Source organism: Uranotaenia lowii, chromosome 2 (genome assembly GCF_029784155.1).
Source record: "Uranotaenia lowii strain MFRU-FL chromosome 2, ASM2978415v1, whole genome shotgun sequence".
In the NCBI taxonomy this organism is placed as follows: Eukaryota; Metazoa; Arthropoda; class Insecta; order Diptera; family Culicidae; genus Uranotaenia; species Uranotaenia lowii.
Window position 1 is genome coordinate 156,194,540 of NC_073692.1, and position 20,533 is coordinate 156,215,072.

The window sequence follows — 20,533 nt, forward strand, 5'->3', positions numbered from 1 at the left end:
GCCGGAGGTAATTCAATTTTCTGACATGTTGGCAAACACTTGTTTCTTACCACTTTTAGGGATCAAATTATTTAACATCGTTATGGAAAATTATACTTGGAAAAAATCTCCATGGAGGGGGATGGGGTTTAACCCCGTTCGCACGGCATTGCAAGATTCTATAACTTTTTCCACATTCAACCCTTTTGAATGTGGAGTTGAGCATTTCGATGATCATGAAACACAAAATCAAATTCCTTAACGCTAGAGGAGTATCTCTTAAAACCCCCTTTTAGTACCTTTGAAAATTTTTTGAATTCTGGAAAACTCCTAAAATGCAGTTATCTATTCAAATAATTCGTAGAAGCAGTATTATTCACTTTTACACAGTAAATTTTTAAAAATAATCTTGTATTCTTATTTCGCACCCTTTTTTCACATTTTTGGTCCTCAACGCCAATTCCTACATAAAAAAAAGTAAACTTATGTTTGATCTATCCGTTAAGCAATTCAGAACAAACTGTGGAAGAAAATTTTCGTAATTTTCAATCATTTATATTTTAACAAGCAAAAGATATAGTGGTGCAATTCTTATTTAGCTAACTGTAGGTCTTGAACTTTTTTTGCTAACTCTGTTGACTATCGTGAGTAGTAAATATCGGTCACATGACTTTCAGCTTGAGGTATTAATTAGATTCTTATTTGATGAATGATTTTTACAGTTCAAATTGTTGGTTTCTTGTTAAAAAAAACCTATTCTAAAGACGAGTTAGGGGTTTCTAAGGTCAAAAATTAGTTTCGATTTGTGATCGCCATCGGTAGGGGAAGAGGGGGCATAATGCCCACGTTAAGAAGAAAGTCTTGTTTTAGAGTACATTTGAAAAGATGAACTTTAATTTTTGATTGTGTTTGGAAGTTGTAAGTTGCTCCCCCCGGTGGGGGAGCAAACTTAGTCAAACGTCCCGATCATCACGTCGGGGTCACCAAAATGTAAGTTGCTCCCCCCGGTGGGGGAGCAAACTTAGTCAAACGTCCCGATCATCACGTCGGGGTCACCAAAATGTAAGTTGTTCCCCCCGGTGGGGGAACAAACTTAGTTATACGTCCCGATCATCACGTCGGGTCACCAAGATGTAAGTTGCTCCCCCCGGTGGGGGAGCAAACTTAGTTAAACTATTAAAATGTAAGTGGAGCAACTTCTTTAAACTACACTGGGCTGTGATACTTTCTTTCGGCTCACAACCGAACACACTCGATTCTAACTTGCAACTGAACTATATTTTCTTGAAATATTATTAACACTTACTTTCACACAGTTTACTGCTGCTGACATCAGCAGTAAATGTGCGGCCCGCGTCAGCACTAAATGTGCGCGGGCTCCTTATACTTGAGTCAAGCCAAGCTTCACGCGCTTGGCCTGCTCCTCTAGTTGGCGCAGCCGGCGTTGGCTGCGCCGCCAATGAAAGATGATCGCCGCGATGATAAGGGCCACGATGAAGGCCCCATCCATCGAGTACGATGCCACATCGTGCATCGTAATGGAATTTTCCACGTTGGTGTCGCCTCCGAATGGCCACATGCTTCGTCTGGGTGTCGAATAACTGACCAATAAATCGAGTGATCAATTCGATTTATTGGATCAATTTGCTGATATGGTCATTCTGGTGCTCCTCGTATCCATTCCCTAAGGAGTCACCAGGCGGATGTTACACCAACCACTTTTGTGAGATTGGGCCAGCGTTGCCCAATCTTTATGAAACTTCCATTTTTCTCCCCCCTTTGGGGCGCAGTCTGCCGCCCCAAATCGAATCCGTAGACCTTGGGGGTGGATCCTCTTCAAACTCAGCTGCTCTTACTTGCTCTGTTGCATCTAGTTGTGGCATTTCTGTTGGCTCATTGCTTGCTTCCTTGATGACTTCTGTTGCACTTTACGCATTTGCTTAGAACACCTTGGATAATTTTTCTAAGATTCTGCATCCAGTACGTGCGACGAAATTCGCTTATGACTAGCTCGAGTCCGCAGTGGAAGTTCTTCTCGTGTATGTGTGATATGATTGTTTTCGAAAATGGATGAGTTTTCGGGATTATGATTGGGTTTTTATGTGTGAATGGCACGTCAGCCATACATAGTCTTCCGGTAACGTGTAGTAATCCTTCTCTCAGTGTTAGGTTAACGTGTTGAAAAGGTCCTTTGGGTATCTCTGCACCCCTTCTTAGTGCTTCAATTTCAACGGAATACGCCTTTTGCTGCATAGTCCGCACGATGAGTTTCATGCCTTCTTCCAATTCAGCTGGAGAGAGAGGTCCTTTATTTGCTATGCTGCTTGCTCGCAGTCTCATAGGTAAAAAATTGTCCATGGCTCTGCGCAGCCATGCAAAATGCCGTCGGGTTTTTTCAAACGAATTGTGGTATTTATACGTAAGAATGAAGTCTTCGTGTATTTCTGGTGTTGCCATGAAGATGCTTATCTTTTTAGTTTGTTCCTCATTGGTGTGATACTCTGGAGTATTGGGCCAATTAGTATGGCGTCCTAAGAATTCCGGACCATGTGTCCAGAATTTTCCTTTCTTTTCAACGAGCAGGCGCGTTGTGATTCCTCGAGAGATCATGTCCGCAGGATTTATCTCCGACGGCACATATCCCCATTGCTTTGGTGTAGTGTGCTGCAGAATTGCGATTACTCTGTTTTTCACAAACTGCTTCCAACGATCTGGCGATCCGTGTATCCACGCAATTACAACTTGTGAGTCACTCCAATAATACTCTTTGGATATACGTTCTCCGAAAAGTTTCTTGGCACGATGACCCAGCTCTGCCATAAGCAGTGCTCCTTTGAGTTCGAGTCGAGGTAGCGATATCTCCTTTAGTGGCGCCACTCGAGATTTTGCACAAAGCAAGTTCGTGGTAATGTTTCCTTCTGAGTCAATGTGGCGCATGTAAATGCATGCTCCATAAGCCTTGGTTGAGGCGTCCGAAAAGCCGTGGAGCTCTAGATAATGCGGCTTGCTCGGAATCGCCCTTCTAGGAAATTCCATTTCCTGCAATTTTGGCAATTCTTTCTTGATGTTTTGCCAAGCCGATGTGATTTCGTGGGGGATTTCGTCATCCCAGTTTAACTGATACTTCCATAACTGTTGAAGCAGGATCTTGGCTGACACGATTACGGGTTGTATCAACCCCAGTGGGTCGTAAAGGCGAAGGATTTCCGAGGCCAAGCCCCTTTTAGTCATAGTTTTGAACTCTTCTTTGAAACCTTCCGCTTTGAAGGTGAAGGTATCGTGTTTCGGCGACCAATGTAAGCCGAGTGTTTTGATCGCTTCGCGATCTCCAATTTGGATAGTTTGTTCGCGATCCTCTGCTGGGACCCCATCCAATATCCTTTCGTTGTTCGATGCCCATTTTCTTAATGGAAAACCTCTGTTCAAAAGCGCCCTTTCTAGCTTTTCCTTTATTTCTTTGAGCTCTTCTACGGTTGCTGCTCCCACCAGGAGGTTGTCCACGTAGAAGCATTGTTGTATAACGTTGGCAATTTGCGGATTGACCGCTTTCATTTCCTCTCCCACCTGGTGCAACGCGCGGCAGGCCAGGAAGGAGGAAGACGCTTCACCGTATGTGACCGTCTTGAGTCTGTAGGTTTGAACCTTTTCCTGTGGGGTAAACCTATATAGGATACACTGAGCCCAGGTGTCATCCTCGTGTAGTAGAATCTGCCTGTACATCTTGGCGATGTCTGCACTGAGAACGTAATCTTCTCCGCGGAAGTCTAGAGACAGGTCGAACTGGTCTCGTTGTATAACCGGTCCAACTGCCTGGATGTCATTCAGCGCCATACCCGTGTTGGTCTTAGCGCTGGCGTCAAAAACTACCCTCAACTTAGTTGACGTTGAGTCGGGCTTTACCACGCACGAATGTGGTATGTAGTATCTGACCTTGCATTGGTCCCTGTTTTTGACCAGCTCCATGTGGTCTAGCTCCAGGTACTCCTTCATAAATTTGTCGTACTCTAGCTTCGTTTCCATGTTCCGAGCGAGTCGTCGCTCTAGAGATAGCAGTCGCCGGTGCGCTTGCGTATATGAGTCCCCCAAGCATGAGAGCTCCCTTGTCCATGGGACTTGCACCACGTATTTTCCATTTGAATTGATTCGATAAGTCTCCCTGAAGTGTTGCTCCACTTCATTTTCCGTTGGGCAGATGTTCTCTCTGGCATCTGGTTCATCCCCTTGGAAGAATGTTTGAAAAAGTTGGTTTAGCTCCTCGTTCGAGCACTTTTCCTTCCTTGATTGTTCGTGTGCTAGCATTGCGCTAGGCTTTATGACTCCACTTGAATCCACGTAACAGGTGAGTCCCTTTTCACCGAGCAGGGGCGTTGATTTTACACTTGATTGTGCTAGCATTGCGCTAGGCTTTATGACTCCACCTGTATCCACATAACAGGTGAGTCCCTTTTCAACGAGCAGGGGCGTTGGTTTTACACTTGATTGTGCTAGCATTGCGCTAGGCTTTATGACTCCACCTGTATCCACGTAACAGGTGAGTCCCTTTTCAACGAGCAGGGGCGTTGATTTTACACTTGATTGTGCTAGCATTGCGCTAGGCTTTATGACTCCACCTGTATCCACGTAACAGGTGAGTCCCCTTTCAACGAGCAGGGGCGTTGATTTTCTACATGATTGTTTTTGTGCTAGCATTGCGCTAGGCTTTATGACTCCACCTATATCCACTGTTTTTGAGATGGCTGAGGTAACAGTGTTTACGCTAGCCACCTCCCCTTGCGTTATGTGGTGCCGCAGTACACCTGCGGCTAGCCACCCTAGTTTTGATTCATAATAGGTGGGTCCCATTGGAGTGTTGATTCTCTTTGAGCCTAATATCTGGTAGAAAACCTTAGCTCCAAGCAATATTTGGATGGGCCCTTTTGTGAAGAAGGTGGGATCGGCGAGTTTGATCCCCCGGGGAATGCTTAGCCGAGAGCTGCTTATAGTCTCCGTCGGCTGCTGGCATAGTGTGGTCGGCAACACGATCAAGTCTATGCTTTGCCGAATCCCATCCAAATCGAGAATTACCTTTATTTTCTCGCGTGTTTGCACGGTACCATTTATTCCGTGCACTATCATTCTGTCTTGGGTGCGCGGCACCTTGAACCTTGCGGCTGCGTCTCCACTGATAGCCTCTATCTGACTACCGGAGTCGAGCAGGCACCTGAATTTACGCGTATGCGTGTCATCCACTGCAATGCGCACAATTGCAGTGGCCAAGAATACGTATTCTTGGTCTCTTAGTCACTTGTTTTTGTGTATCAGGGTGTGATGTCGGCCCTGACACTCGCGACACCTGCCATTTGAGGGGCAATCCCTTGCCCCGTGTGCCATCCCGAAGCAGTTAAAGCATAAATGCTTCTGCTTCACTGCTTCAAGTTTGTTGTCAACGGTGAGACCATTGAAGTCCTTGCATCCGTAGATACTGTGGTCTTTGTTGGAGCAAAATGCGCATCCTCTTTCACATGGATCGGTTGCCTTTTGAACGTTTCGCGGTCCCTTGCTGACGTTGAATGTTGCTGCTCGATTTTGAGCCTTCGGAAAGTGTGTGCTCTCGATCGCCGTTTTACAGGTGAGCTGATTTGCTATTTTTTCCAACTCCGATTTTAACTCCTTCCAGGAGTAAATCTTCTGCAGATCGAGCCGTTCTTCCAGCTTAGTCAAGGTTCGCTCGTCTAGTCTCTCCTTGACTACGCAGTTCAGTAGTCCGTTGGCTACCCAATCAAGCTCTGATGCTTGAAGCGCTATCTGCTTGGTAGCTGATAGCATCGTATCCACCGCGTCAATCAACCCAAGGATGCTTTTTGGGTTTTGATCGCGGGCTCGTTTGATCCGCAGCAACTGGAAAAAGTACCCCTCAAAGGCAATCCGTTTTTTGTAGAATCGCTCTTCGAGCTTCGTCCATGCTGCATCAAATGGCAGACCGGAGCTTTCAAACGCCTCGCTCGCGTGTCTGGCCGGGTCAAAGTGCTCGAAGCACTTTCCTAAAAACGCGTACTTGTCAGCGTCCTCAGTAAGTGTGCTGATGCGCTTTTCGAAGCGGCCTTTGAAGGCCAACCATCCGGTGGGCGATCCGTTGAACCGCGGCAGCTCAATCCGCGGTAGATGATCCGATCGGCCCAGGCCGGCTGCAATGGTTTGATCCAATATGTTGTTTCTGCTCCCAGATGGACCCTCGTTCTGGAAAGCTCTTTCTCGCTCGCTTATCCAGCCCAACAGCGTGGCCTTTGTTTCGGTGTAGCTATTCGTGAGGGGTCCCCTTCGTTCGGGGGCACCGTCGATGCCCTCAAGGGTCAACACCACCCTTGAGGCTTGCTGGAAGAGTGCTTCCAACAAATCGTGCTTTGCGCGTAGTAAGGAGACGTCTGGTACGTCTCCTACTCGAATGGCAGCGGCATACGTATTAATTTCTCGAATCGATCCTTCGAGCGCCGTCAGTTGTCTGGCATAAACCAAAATTTCTCCCGCCTGGGCCATGATTATTTTCCGTACTCACCGAAATCCAAACACCTTTTACCTGATTTCGAAACGTCCAATATTCAATTTACGTGCTGTGTACACAATGCAACGTCTCGGAACTTTTACTAAAGCTTAGTTCTTTTAGAAATGGGACACTTTCATTTGCTAATAGCTCGTTAACTAGTTATTGGATATTAAAAATTTTGACAGCATTTTGTTGCCTGTAAAAAGTACTATTCGACCTATTTTTTTCAAAATTTAAAATTTACTCGTTTTTGAGATATGTACGATGCAAGAGAAAAAGAAAAAAATAATTTTGCACAGTTTCCTTTAAAATTCGTCATTATCAAATTGATAGCTGACAAAACCGTTGATTATTCAAAGAATTACTGAGTTTTTGTGGTGGATAAGTATGCAAACACTGTCAATAATGTCCACAAAGTTCAAATCAAGTATTGGAGTGAAGCACATGATCGGCAACAACGGTTAAGGGTCATCAAGGAAGTCAAGTCTCATACCAGCCTTTTTAATTTTCAATAAACGAAAAACTAAGGGTAGATCGCTGAAATGTCCAAAACAATTTTCTCCGATAAGCTGAAAGTGTTGCCTAGTGATGACTCATTGAAACCCAACCTCAAACAACCATTTTTTGATAGTTCCAAAGCTCTTAAGCTGTTAAACCGGTACAAAAAAAAAAACGTTAAAAAATGTGATCAAAAATAATCAAATTTGTTCATTTCGAAACAACTGTATATTCACTGAAATGCTTCCAGTTTCTTTTAAAAGAGAAGTATTGGACCGAAAAGTATCAGAAATTGAAGAAGGAAGGTGAAGCCACCTAAAATATAGATTTTACGAAGTATAAGTTGAAGAAACTGATCAATACCATGACTGAGAAAAGTGTGCGCCGGCCAATGGGAGATACCAAAAATAAAGTAGAAATTTCCTTAACAAAAAACAGTAAATATTTTTTTTCAAATTTTTTCATGAAAGATCATAACATTACCTTCATTTTCTTCATAGAAACTATTTCGTTCAAACGAATAGTTTTTGAGATACAGGCATTCGTAACTGTCCCATTTCTAAAAGAACTAAGCTTTAAATATCACGACCACTATTTCAGTTACTTGTGATTTAGTCAACGGTGGGTCTTTCTAACGAATGCACTTCACAAAGTTTGGTATTCTTGCACTTGATCAGTTGGATAATATCGCAGATTACCAACGTTTGTAGATCGACCAAGATCCAGGACAGTTCACTTTTATAAGCGCTGCACTTTGATCAATCACACATAACAATGAGCCACTACAAACTGGAATGACTGGGCTGTGGCTGTGATTAATTAACTGTATCAAATCTCTGTTGACATTGCACCGTTTTATGTTCGCCTCTTTAAGCACTAACGTCCAACTCGCACGAATGTCTCAATTCGCAAACACTTAAATCTTACCTCCCCCCGTGGGGAGTGACTTTTTTCTTTAATTCTCGCGCACACGATGGCCAAATTTACTTAGCTCCCGCCACAAGGGGAGTGAATCCCAGTTTTTACTGGTTGCGCACAGATAGTTCAAACACTTAACTCTTACCTCCCCCCGTGGGGAGTGAATTTTTACTTCAACTGGCGCGCACACGATGGCCAAATTTACTTGACTCCTGCCGCAAGGGGAGTGACTTTTTTCTTCAACTCGCGCGCATACGATGGCCAAATTTACTTAGCTCCCGCCGCAAGGGGAGTGACTTTTTTCTTCAATTCGCGCGCACACGATGGCCAAATTTACTTAGCTCCCGCCGCAAGGGGAGTGACTTTTTTCTTCAATTCGCGCGCACACGATGGCCAAATTTACTTAGCTCCCGCTACAAGGGGAGTGAATCCCAGTTTTACTGGTTGCGCACAGGCAATTGAAACACTTAAATTTACCTCCCCCCGTGGGGAGTGACTTTTTACTTCAACTCGCGCGCAAACGATGGCCGGGAAGTTCCGTAACTTCCCGACCATCACGTCGGGGTCACCAAAATGTAAGTTGCTCCCCCCGGTGGGGGAGCAAACTTAGTCAAACGTCCCGATCATCACGTCGGGGTCACCAAAATGTAAGTTGCTCCCCCCGGTGGGGGAGCAAACTTAGTCAAACGTCCCGATCATCACGTCGGGGTCACCAAAATGTAAGTTATTCCCCCCGGTGGGGGAACAAACTTAGTTATACGTCCCGATCATCACGTCGGGTCACCAAGATGTAAGTTGCTCCCCCCGGTGGGGGAGCAAACTTAGTTAAACTATTAAAATGTAAGTGGAGCAACTTCTTTAAACTACACTGGGCTGTGATACTTTCTTTCGGCTCACAACCGAACACACTCGATTCTAACTTGCAACTGAACTATATTTTCTTGAAATATTATTAACACTTACTTTCACACAGTTTACTGCTGCTGACATCAGCAGTAAATGTGCGGCCCGCGTCAGCACTAAATGTGCGCGGGCTCCTTATACTTGAGTCAAGCCAAGCTTCACGCGCTTGGCCTGCTCCTCTAGTTGGCGCAGCCGGCGTTGGCTGCGCCGCCAATGAAAGATGATCGCCGCGATGATAAGGGCCACGATGAAGGCCCCATCCATCGAGTACGATGCCACATCGTGCATCGTAATGGAATTTTCCACGTTGGTGTCGCCTCCGAATGGCCACATGCTTCGTCTGGGTGTCGAATAACTGACCAATAAATCGAGTGATCAATTCGATTTATTGGATCAATTTGCTGATATGGTCATTCTGGTGCTCCTCGTATCCATTCCCTAAGGAGTCACCAGGCGGATGTTACACCAACCACTTTTGTGAGATTGGGCCAGCGTTGCCCAATCTTTATGAAACTTCCAGAAGTTTATTTTATTATTACTCTGCCAGATATACTAAAATTCTTGTGAATAGTTAATTAAATCTATTTTAAATATAGGAATTAAGAATATATTTGTTTATATTCAAGTTATGTTTTCCAATACAACATATAAATATCATTTAAATTGATGTGATGTAACTGCATAAATAAAAAATTAAACAAATATGAAACGCTTAAAGATATACGGACATGGCGCGTTTTGCCCTACCTAGACATGTTTATTAAAAATCGCTCAAAATAATAGAAAAAATAATTGCAAAAGGAAATTTTTCGTTTTGCTATGATTTTCAAGACCCATGTTCATCATTGTAACAGATGTAACAGGTTTTTTTTCCTGATAGATGCCGTAATTCCTTACGAAAGTCAAGGCACAAATTGCAAGGAATATGGCTTGAAAAATATTTTTGGATTTTTGTAGTGATTTATCGCATATTTGATTCTAATGTTTTGTACAAAAAGTTTCTACGGTTAATTAGAAGGGAATAACGTACATAATTCTTAAAATAAGTGTATATCTAGCTAGATATCGCAGTGGGGCGTTTTGCCCCCACTGGGTATTATACCTTCAGTTCCCCTATAGTAAAACCAGGATCAGTGGACTTAAATTCGCCGGAGCCAATTTTCTGACATGTTTGTCAAAATTTATTTTTAAACGTTTTGAGATCAAGTAGTTTCCCGTTACTAAAGTTTATTTCTTAAATTAAAAATTTTATTCGAAATAAATCTTCATGGGGTGGGGGGGTTTGGGTGTTAAACATCTAAACTTCCCCCTCCCCCCCTCCCTGTTTCGCACGGCCAGAGGGATGCACAAAACTAATGTGAATCCAAACTTCTCTATTCCACCAACCATTACATTGGGTGTCTGGCTGATATGTTCGGATAGAATTTTCCCAAATTGTTGATGCTACTGTTACACTTTGGGAATCACAATTTTCAAACGTTGCCCGGTAAAATAATAATCGAAGCAGCAAAATCAGGCCACCCATCCAGCCAGAAGTTACCGAGGGAAAAATCTCTCGCCCCAGAAATCAGCAAACAGCACAGTTTGTGCCAAATTTTCCCATCATTGAATTGGTGATTCGTGACGGGAAAGGAAAAATAGCAGCATAGCGATTCAGTTTTTTTTAGATTTTTTTTTTTTCATTTGTTCCATATTATTTCATCCATTGATCCCTGCCGAGCCGCGAAAACGATCCGCTGACGACGACGCTCGTGTGTGGGTGTTTGTGATTTCGCTGAATGTGATTGTGATTGTTTTGGGTGGTTGGAAATTGGGAAGGACGTCATTGTCGTTAGTGTTATTATTATTATTTCGCTTCCTGGCACAGAGCTGCTGCTGCCTGTTAGCAGAACAAAGTGTGAAATGGGCGTTTGCACATTTAAAGCTTTACAGCTTTTGAATTTTTATTATTTCTGCTTTCCGGCAAAATGGAACTTGGTTGTTTGCCTTCCCTTAAACCACCCAAAGGAAGAATCAAAACGACGACCAAAGCAAAAGATGGCAGCATCCCATTAGAGCTTACGGGTGGAAAATGTTTATGTTCTTCGAATTCCCTTCGGTCTCTGGGTAGATCGGTACCAAAGTAGCATTTTCTGGTGCCAGGTGCTGGGAAAATTAGAACCTGGCAACATGTTGGTCCACGTTTTCTCACGTTTTTCAAACTCGAACTGACTAGATCGGGCGGATTCTCGGATCTAAAGAGGCCGTTTACCGCACACCCCACTCGCAGATAATTGCAGTTTAATATCTAGGCAATTTACTTTGGGTGTTCAGTCGCCCTTCCGGAAAATGATTTCTTATTCGATGAAACATTCTTTGAAAAAGGAAATGCAAATCAGCGAAATTACACATTCAATTAGTAAGCTTACTCCAACATTTAAAAAATAATGTATTCTTCTCCTTATTTCATTGCAGTCAAAACGTCTGATGTCGAAGCAATTGAGGATCATCAAGCCAATCTATACTGTCCACTTTTAGCGTCTAATCGCGACAAAATCAACATGGTGCTTTGGTTCAGAGACAACGCGGGGATCCCGTTGTACAGGTGAGTTGAAGTTGGTGTGTTTTTAATCTCTGTTTTTCAAACTCAAAACTGAAAATTAAAACAAAATTGCCTAGCACTTGATGTTTGTATCAAGTATTTGCCACGTACATTAGGGTGGCTGCCAACTGTGTCATGTCGAGTTTCGCAAACCGACCATATACAATTTGTATATTGGCCCGTAAAACTAACCTGTGTAAAATTTCAGCTCAACCGCACTTGATTTAGGGGTGCCTCGACGCGCCTTAAATTTCGGTTTTTTTACCCTTAAGAATCATCAAACAAGGAACCACTGGTAATCGGAAAAAAACAAAAATCAAATTTTAAGTTTTGATGCCAAATGACTTAAAAATGCATTCAACGTCGAAATCTTGCCGCTGCCCGGTGCCTAGAGGATAGTGTTCAAGTCTTCTAAACCAACGGTCATGCGATCGATTTCCGGTCACGGCATACATAGTACACATTCTATGGGTTGGTGGTTTTAGCATTTGTAAGCTGAGAGCCGTACTTTCCTCAAAAGCTGTACGCTAAGTGCTAAGTTAAAGGAATCTCTTCGAGGAAACGTCATGTTTCATTAAGAACCTAAATGTGTTTGTGTTAAATATGATCTCGAAATTTTTATTTACGAAAATCAACTTCAAAATTTTAGTAACCACGTAAGCCCCCCCCCCTCCCCCCTCTTCTAAAAGGAAATTCGTTAAAGAAAATTTTAGTTTTGATCCCTTTTTAAGTCATTTGGCATCAAATAAAATTTCGATTTTCTGAATTTCCTTTGGTTCCCCCTTACGTAATTCTCGCATTTTAAAATCGATTTTTGACAAAAAATATCGGTCCCCCTTTTGGTGATTTACGTACTTTTTAGTTCCATGCGGAACTTTTATAGAACTTCAGTGCGAATTGAAATGTGTCAAAAATTTTCAAATGGATTGTAGGGCCAAGGAAAGAACGTTCCTACAGAAAAGTCAAGGTGCATAAGTAAAAAATAATTAGGAAAAATTTACTTGTTCAAAGTTAATTGTCTACACCAGCTTTCCTTAATCCGAATTTTCAAACATAAAGCCTATACATAGTTTTGGAGCCTAATAGATTTGATGATAATGGACGCTTTGTTGAACTGGATACATCTTAAAATGAGGATGAAGAAACTCAATATTATGTTTGATATAGTTTATCAAAAATTCAAATTTTACTCTTAAACCGAGACAAACTCATTCAGCAATAAATCTTGTTATGGAAATCATTCGACAAAACCTGATGCAAAATTTTGACCACGCTTAACTTGGACGTTACTAAAAAAATCAAAAATGCAAAAATAAAAAATCATTTCCATCCAGGTGGTCAGTTTTTCTACATATAATAAAAGATTTATCCATTTATCATCAATATTCGTAGTTAAAAGTTTAAAGTTAATTTACATTTTCATGTTTGAAGCTTTTCACATTTTACATATAAGCCTTCCCCCTCGACGGGAGCAGAGGTATAGCAACAGCAGCTATAGCGGAATCGGCTTCACCAACCAAGGGCAGAAATTTCTCAAAAATTTGAGCCAATTTTCATTACAGAATCTGTGTCACAGAATATAGAATTTTAGAAATTTAGAATTTAGATTCACAGATTTCCCAGATTTTAATATTTTGTACGTATTTCCACGACTAAATTCAATGTCAAAATACATTATGGATTTCTAACTTTGAGTTTGAAAAATACGCTAAGAATAACTATTCAAATATCTATTGAGGTATTTTTTTCTGTTTCGAACTACAATCTAAAGATATGTTTTGCATTGTAGCACTTGATGATTGCCGATGCGGAGAGCGAATGTACACAATCTATTAAAAGGACTGTTTTTTATCTGGAGAATGATAAATTACTGATAATACTTCGTCTTTTCATACCTTCTATTTATAATATTTTTAACAGATTGTTTAGATTTTTCTTCCGCCAACTATTGAAGGATAACCCGTAATTTATTTTAAAATAATGTTTTGAATACAACCCAGGCTACAGTTATGATATAAAGGTAATGTGATCGGATTGTATCTAGCATGATCGAGTTTAAACCTCTATACAAGTAAAGTTTCCAAGTAAGAATAACATCAGTCATAAGTCGAAGCAATATAAATACTTATGTAAATACAAATTGAGATCTCCAGATTTGAAAGTTGGGAAAAACTTAATTAATTATTTTTCCTACAAATATTTTTCATTCAAATCCCTATGCAATGGCTGAATAGCCTTCTATTCAGCTTTGATTAAAGAACTTGGAAGTATCGATAAGAACTTAAATTTAAAGGCTGAATAGAATGCTATTAAACAAAGCTGAATAAGCTTTAAAGAGCCTGTTTTATGGAACTGTTTGTTTCTTGGGTTTATATCTAATCCGGTATAAGTATTTTTCAAATCAAAACTGTATAAGAATTTTTCAAATCAAAACTGTATCTATGTTGTGATATGTTGATAATCCACTATGGATGCACGGATTCACCGCAGTTTGAAGAAAGTATGGATTAAAATGCATTATAAGACAACAAAACTCCATACTCGGCACCATGGCTTCGTGTGAGCTGTTATGAAATGAATATAGTATGTGTAAGGTTGCCAGAATTTTTTCCACTCTCATCCGGGCCTAGCAATTCCGGGCATTTTTTCAAAAAAACCTGGCAAAATCCGGGCATGGATTTCAATTTTTCAAATCCAAAAACCGGGCAAAATTTAGGTGTTATTATATATAAAAGCAAAGAAAAATGCAAAAAAAATTAAATTAATATTTTATTAAAGTAATTGCAGACTTTCAGAAACATTTTGGAACACTTAAATATTCAAAGGTTTATAAAAATAGATCAGCGAAATTATTTGAAACAACCGTTGAAAATGTCCATACCGTTAATTGATTTTGCTGAAACTTACTCAAAAACTTTGATTTTTTTTTGTGAAAATTGTGAAAAATCCGGGCAATATCCGGACTTTTTTCACGATATCCGGGCAACCGGGCCGGACCGAACTTTCTCGAAATTTTGCATCAAATATACGGGCAAACCCGGATAAAACCGGGCAATCTGGCAAGCTTAAGTATGTGTCTATGTACGTATATTTGGAAGAGTGAATCAATCAGGTACACAACCAGTTAATAATAAAAACATATTCAATGACATACTGTAACTCATACATTGAAAGGGCAATTGATTGGTCAGTGGAGTATACCTATAGGTATTAATAATATAGGAAAATACATCTTACCCAAAAATACACCTAACCCATCAGATGCTAACAAGACTAGAACCCATTAACTACTATTATAATTTTTTTTTCCTGCAATCAACACTTCCCTCTTACCCCACCCATCGTAAATTTTTCTTTCCAGGTAAATTTAAAAGCATATTTTTATAGCATGAACATAAATTATGCATAATGATTAAATAAAGGGAGACTTCTCTTGTTATCTCCACTAGCTTCCGGGACGCCAAGCGTTTATTTCCCAACCTTGCATACAGCCCCCCTCCCCCTTGAAAATTCTTCCCCTTCACTTCATCTTACCATTAGCATATCTTCCACATGTTCCTCTTCTTTATTGTTCAGGTAACCATCCAATTTTCATATATTTTAATTTCCATTATAAAAGCACTATGGTTTAGGAGCGCCTGTCCTTTTCACAAATTCATCAAAGCAGGCTAAATTCTAACAGATTCTTTTCCATGCCGCCAGTTGTTATAGTAACACATTCAAGCAGGCGTCATTACACGCATACCCAAGCGATCTTTTTCGAACGCACTAATATCATACATATAGGCAACTGTTCCATCATGCACAATTTAGTTTCCTTTAATTATTCGGGCAAACACAAAGCAGCAACATAATTTTTCCTTCCCACACTTAACGATTTGTATCAGTTCCACTCTATAAACACACGGTCACACACCATGACACAATTTTCAACTCACACTTGAAGATAAATAAAATTTCAAAGAATTTTAATTTTTTCAATTCAACATTTCTTCACAATCTAGAATCAAAATAGAATCCTTTCAAGCTCTTCACAATTTGCTTCAAATCTTCCACAATGAGCAACCTGTGCGCGACGTCGCCCACCAAACCTTCACCACACCAATGAAACGACAAGAGAAACAAAAAAACTGAACTGGGAATGTTCAATGAAGACTTTTGGAACATGGTTTAATTCATATTTTAAATGCTTAGCATTTTGTTAACATTGGGTAGTGTGTATTCAAAAAAACAATTTATTCATGTCATTCATGACTTATAAGAAGGTAGTGCCTTCGAATCGCTACAATAAGCAAAACCGTACGGCATAACCAAGATCTCGGAAGCTATACATACTACATTGTTGACAAAGTTTGATTGCGTGGTAATGGACGGTGAAACCTACGCCAAGGTAGACTTCAAACAGCTTCCGGGACAAGAGTATTTTACAGAAACCGGAAGGGGAAAGGTGGCAGACATTTTCAAGCATATTAAACTATCAAAGAAACATGACTTTTCTTTAATGTTTCGACCGGACTTGGCATCTTGCCATTATGTTAAAAACAGGCCGTAGAGTGATATGCCGCTAACAACATTCAGGTTATGCCCAAGGAAAGAACTTCCAACGCATCAAAACTTCAGCCAATCGAAAAACATTGTGCGGTCGTTAAGCGGAACCTTAAGAGGACTCAAAAAATTGTAAGCAGTGAGAAGCAGTTCAAAGAAAACTGGTGTTCTGCGGCAAAGAAAGTGGATAAGGTGACTGTACAAAATCTGAGGGCTGGCGTCAAACGAAAGGCACGCTAATATGGACTAGTTCGATCGAAATCTTAACTGAGTATTTTTTCCGTCTTTTATACACATTAAACTTCAGCAAGAAATATATGAGCGCTGATGTGATCTAGTCGATAGACTGGCGCGAGTCTGGTAACCCAGGCGCACTGGGTTCGATTCCCGGTATCGGCAAGAAAAACTTTTGGGTTCGAATCCTATAAGTTGCCGACAGGTAAGATGTGTTTCATTATCTAAATAATTATATATTTCAGAGGGAATGCATCTGGGGTAAATCTGAAGAGACAATTGCAAGCGGAGTGGATTGCCAACCATTGTAGGTTTCTGAAGGTGTGATGCCTTTTTTCGACGAACTACCGGCCGTGGAAGCCTGAGAAGCAATTCGAAGGCCAAGCCACACAGACATAGGCTGGACCTTGCTACCGATGGGGGAACCATACATACATACATACATACATACATACATACATACATACATTAAACTTCAGAAAGAAATATTCTTTGATTTTTTAATCAACTTATATTCGATTTACACGCAATTTAGTTTGACCTACATTTTGTGTATAAAACCACTTTTATTTCGTTTACAGAGCTCCGAGAGAGACCCGTTTGAATGCGTCCAGATTTAACGTGACCCATGCATTATTTGGTAAAATCAGGGCCGGAATAAGCCATCGGGGGGCACGGGGCAATTTTTCTCGGGGGCCCCTATAATTCGATTTTTTTTTTTGAAATTCTATCCCAGAAAATACAAAACCTTTTAAACGTGTAAAAAACTGGAGATGAGTTCAGTATACTATCTTCAAATGACCATGTTGTTTGCGTAGAAAATAGTTTCTGGTATCTTCAAACAAAAATTGTTAATTAATCACGTGCAAACATTGCGGAAGAGTTTAGAAATTGCATGGAAATGAAAACTCTGATTCAAGGTGCAAAATGCAAAATTCAATTCTCATTTGTTTAAAAACCTTATCACCAACTAAAATTCTCTAATTTAAAAAAAAATGACTGGATAGACATTTTGAAAGATTTTCATATCATTATTGATCAATTGGTATGTGCTTATTCAAGAAATATTCACCTAGTGATAATTAGGAAGTATCATGATGATTTGAAACATAGAAAATAAAATTTAAAAAATGAACAAAATAATTTAATCCACATTCCATAGAAATACAGATATAAGATTTTAAGAACTCAAAACTTTAAATCACGTTGTATGCAGAACCAAAATTCAGTGTCTCAAATCTAATCATAATTTCAAATCAAGTTTTGAGAAACAAAATATGAGTTGAATATAAAAAAGATACAAAGTTATAATCAGAGCAAAAGCAGAAATTGCACAAAATGTGAATTTCAATTCTATGTCTTTGAAACACAAAAAAAATCTTTTCATGATATGTTTTTGAATATGATTCTCTTAAATTATTTTTTTTATCAAATTTGACAATTCTAAATGTGTCGAAAGTTTCATTCGATACCCTCAAAGCCAAAGGGGTATTAGTGCAAAAATGATCGGTTGAAAAAAAATTGTGGAAAACACAGAATCAGTTTTCACTGAAAAAAAATCAGATAAGGAATCCAAACGAGTTTAGTATATTTTTAATGTGAAATCAGGCGCTGAATCCGAAAATGAAGTTCAAAAAAATCTAAGTAGAACAGCTTTTGAGTTATGCTTCAAATATGAAAATATGGAAAAATAAAAAAAAGTACTTTTACTAAGATTGAAATATCTCGAGTTGCATAACATCAATTTGAAATTTTTTTTAAGCATATTAAAGGTGAATAAATTTGCTATCAATCATCTGAACTTTATTTTTGCGTATAATCAACAGTATTGTTGATATTCGTGACTTCATGGTAGAAAAAAAAAAAACGCCTTTTTTAGAGAAAATTTTGTTTCAGCAAAAGTTTTAGACTGGATGGTAACATTTAAAAAATCTAATTTTTTATTGGCCTTGAATGTCAATTCAAAACAAAGATTTGAAGTGGTTATTTATCGAAATCGGTTAAATATTGAAGAAGTTATGGTTACTTTACCATAATAGTAATTTTTACATTTTTTTTAACTTAACGAACCTCAGTGTACTAATCATAGTATAGGAAGAATTTAATTTGAAACATCTCACTCGCTTCGACTCAGAATTATTTATCAGCTTACCAAAAAGTTACATGCAAATTTTGAGAAAGATCTGACCATGTCAAGGGCTTGCTTGAGTCTCAAACGTGAATTGAATTGTAAGGTAATTTGCTCGAATAGATAAAAAAAAATACTGGTTTTTCATTAATAACTTTTTTCTTTACAAGCCGATTGTTTTTTATGATTAATATTATTGAAGCCTAGGTTAAGATAAATATTTCTTCCGAAGACTGCAATACGATTGGACTTAGAACAAAAAAGTTATTGCGGTTCAGATGTCGCAAATTTTGCCTAACACGCAATGAGTACTTTTTACGCATTGCGTTTTATACGAGAATTTTCGGCCAAAATACAATCTTTGAACAGCAATAACTTTTTTGTTCCAAGTCCAATCGTGTTACAGTCAAGGTTGCCGAAAAAAATTCTGTGTTTTTGAGAAAAAAAAATCTGAAATTCTGTGATTTGAACCAAAAATTCTGTGATGGTTTTCTGTGATGCCTTTTCCTTGAATTTCATTGAAAATTCATGATGAACCTGGTGTTTTTTACATTTAAGTTGGGTAAAAGCAATTGAAATAACCAATCGTATTATACTTTTTGAATTCAAAGTAAAAAAAACTAAATTTTATAATAACCGAAAAAATCATAGTTTTGGAAATCTATTAAAAATCCAAAAAATCTGTGAAATCTGTGAATTTTTCAGAATTCTGTGTTCTGTGACACAGATTCTGTGATGAAAATTTGCTCAAAATTCTGTGAAATTACAGATTTTTCTGTGATTTCGGCAACCTTGGTTACAGTCTTGGGATGAAATATTTGTTCAAACTTAGGCTTTAAGAAAATCAATCATAAAAAACAATTGGCTTGTAAAGAAAAAAGTTATTAAAGAAAAACCAGTTTTTTTTATCTATTCGAGCAAATTACCTTACAATCCAATTCACGTTTGAGACTCAAGCAACCCTTCCACATGGTCAAATCTTTCTGAAAGTTGGCATGTAACTTTCTGGTAAGCTGATAAATAATTTTGAAATAAAGCGAATGAGATTTTCCATATTTAATTCTTCCTATACTATGATTAGTACACTGCGGTTCGTTAAATTAAAAAAAATGCAAAAATTACTATTATGGTAAAGTAACCATAACTTCTTCAATTTTCAACAAATTTCGATAAATCACCACTTGAAATTTTTGTTTTGAATTGACATTTAAGGCCAATAAAAATCAGATTTTTTAAATGTTACCATCGAGTCTAAAACTTTTGCTGAAACAAAATTTTCTCTAAAAAAAGGCGTTTTTTATAATTTTTAATTTTAGAATTAACACCTATACCAACAATACTATTGGTTATTCGCAAAAATGAAGTTCAGATGATTAATAGCAAATTTGTTCATCTTTTATATGCAAAAATAAAGATTTAAAATTAATGTTATGCAGCTCGAGATATTTTAATCTAATTAAAAGCACTTTTTTTATTTTTCCATATTTTCATATTTGGAGCATAACTCAAAAACTGTTCTACTGAGAATTTTTTGAATTTCATTTTCAGATTTAGCGCCCGATTTCACGTGAAAAATGACCTTCAGCTTACTTAGTTCAAAAATGCTGTAAACTTGTGTAATCAGTGGTACAGAGACATAGCTACATTGGGAATTGAAATTTTATCAATTTCAAAATAATTTCGAAATAAAATCCTGGTAATACAATTCAGAGATTAATCATATTCAAATTCGTAAGGCGAATAGACTATTGAGCGGCCACGATTACTCGCTATACTACCTTGGCCTCATGCGTATAAATGACACAAAATTATGTGATATGTGTGGTGTAAATTTTACGACCGTACACGCTCTATTCAGCTGTATCCAATATAACCACATTCGAAACCATTACGATTGGGAAAATTATACAAATCTATTCGAAATGATAAATAACTTTGATGAAGAAAAAATCAAAGAAGTCCTCAGTTTCTTAGAAAAAGCAAGATTTAATAATTGAACAAAATATTCAATATCGACACACTGTGTCTTCCAAAAATCTTATAAGAATTTATGCATAGTGGTTATATAACGTAACACACTCTCGACCAACATATCAAACCAATACATACGTAGATACATACTTTGTTACTTATTCCAGGGTGATCAATACGTTCGAGATCGAACACGTGGTATTCTGTAATGTTTATCGTAAAGCGAATTCTGAAATGTTTATCGTAAAGCGAAATT

General features: G+C 38.9%; 1 protein-coding gene across 1 annotated transcript in view; it reads left to right on the top strand.

Annotated features, from left to right (window-relative positions):
* LOC129744096 (nephrin-like) overlaps window positions 1–20,533 on the top strand; it is a 457,247-nt gene that overhangs the window by 282,552 nt on the left and 154,162 nt on the right. The window contains exon 3 of the mRNA XM_055736459.1: window positions 11,273–11,402. Coding sequence (XP_055592434.1) covers window positions 11,273–11,402 — 130 coding nt within the window. The remainder of the gene's footprint in view (window positions 1–11,272; window positions 11,403–20,533) is intronic.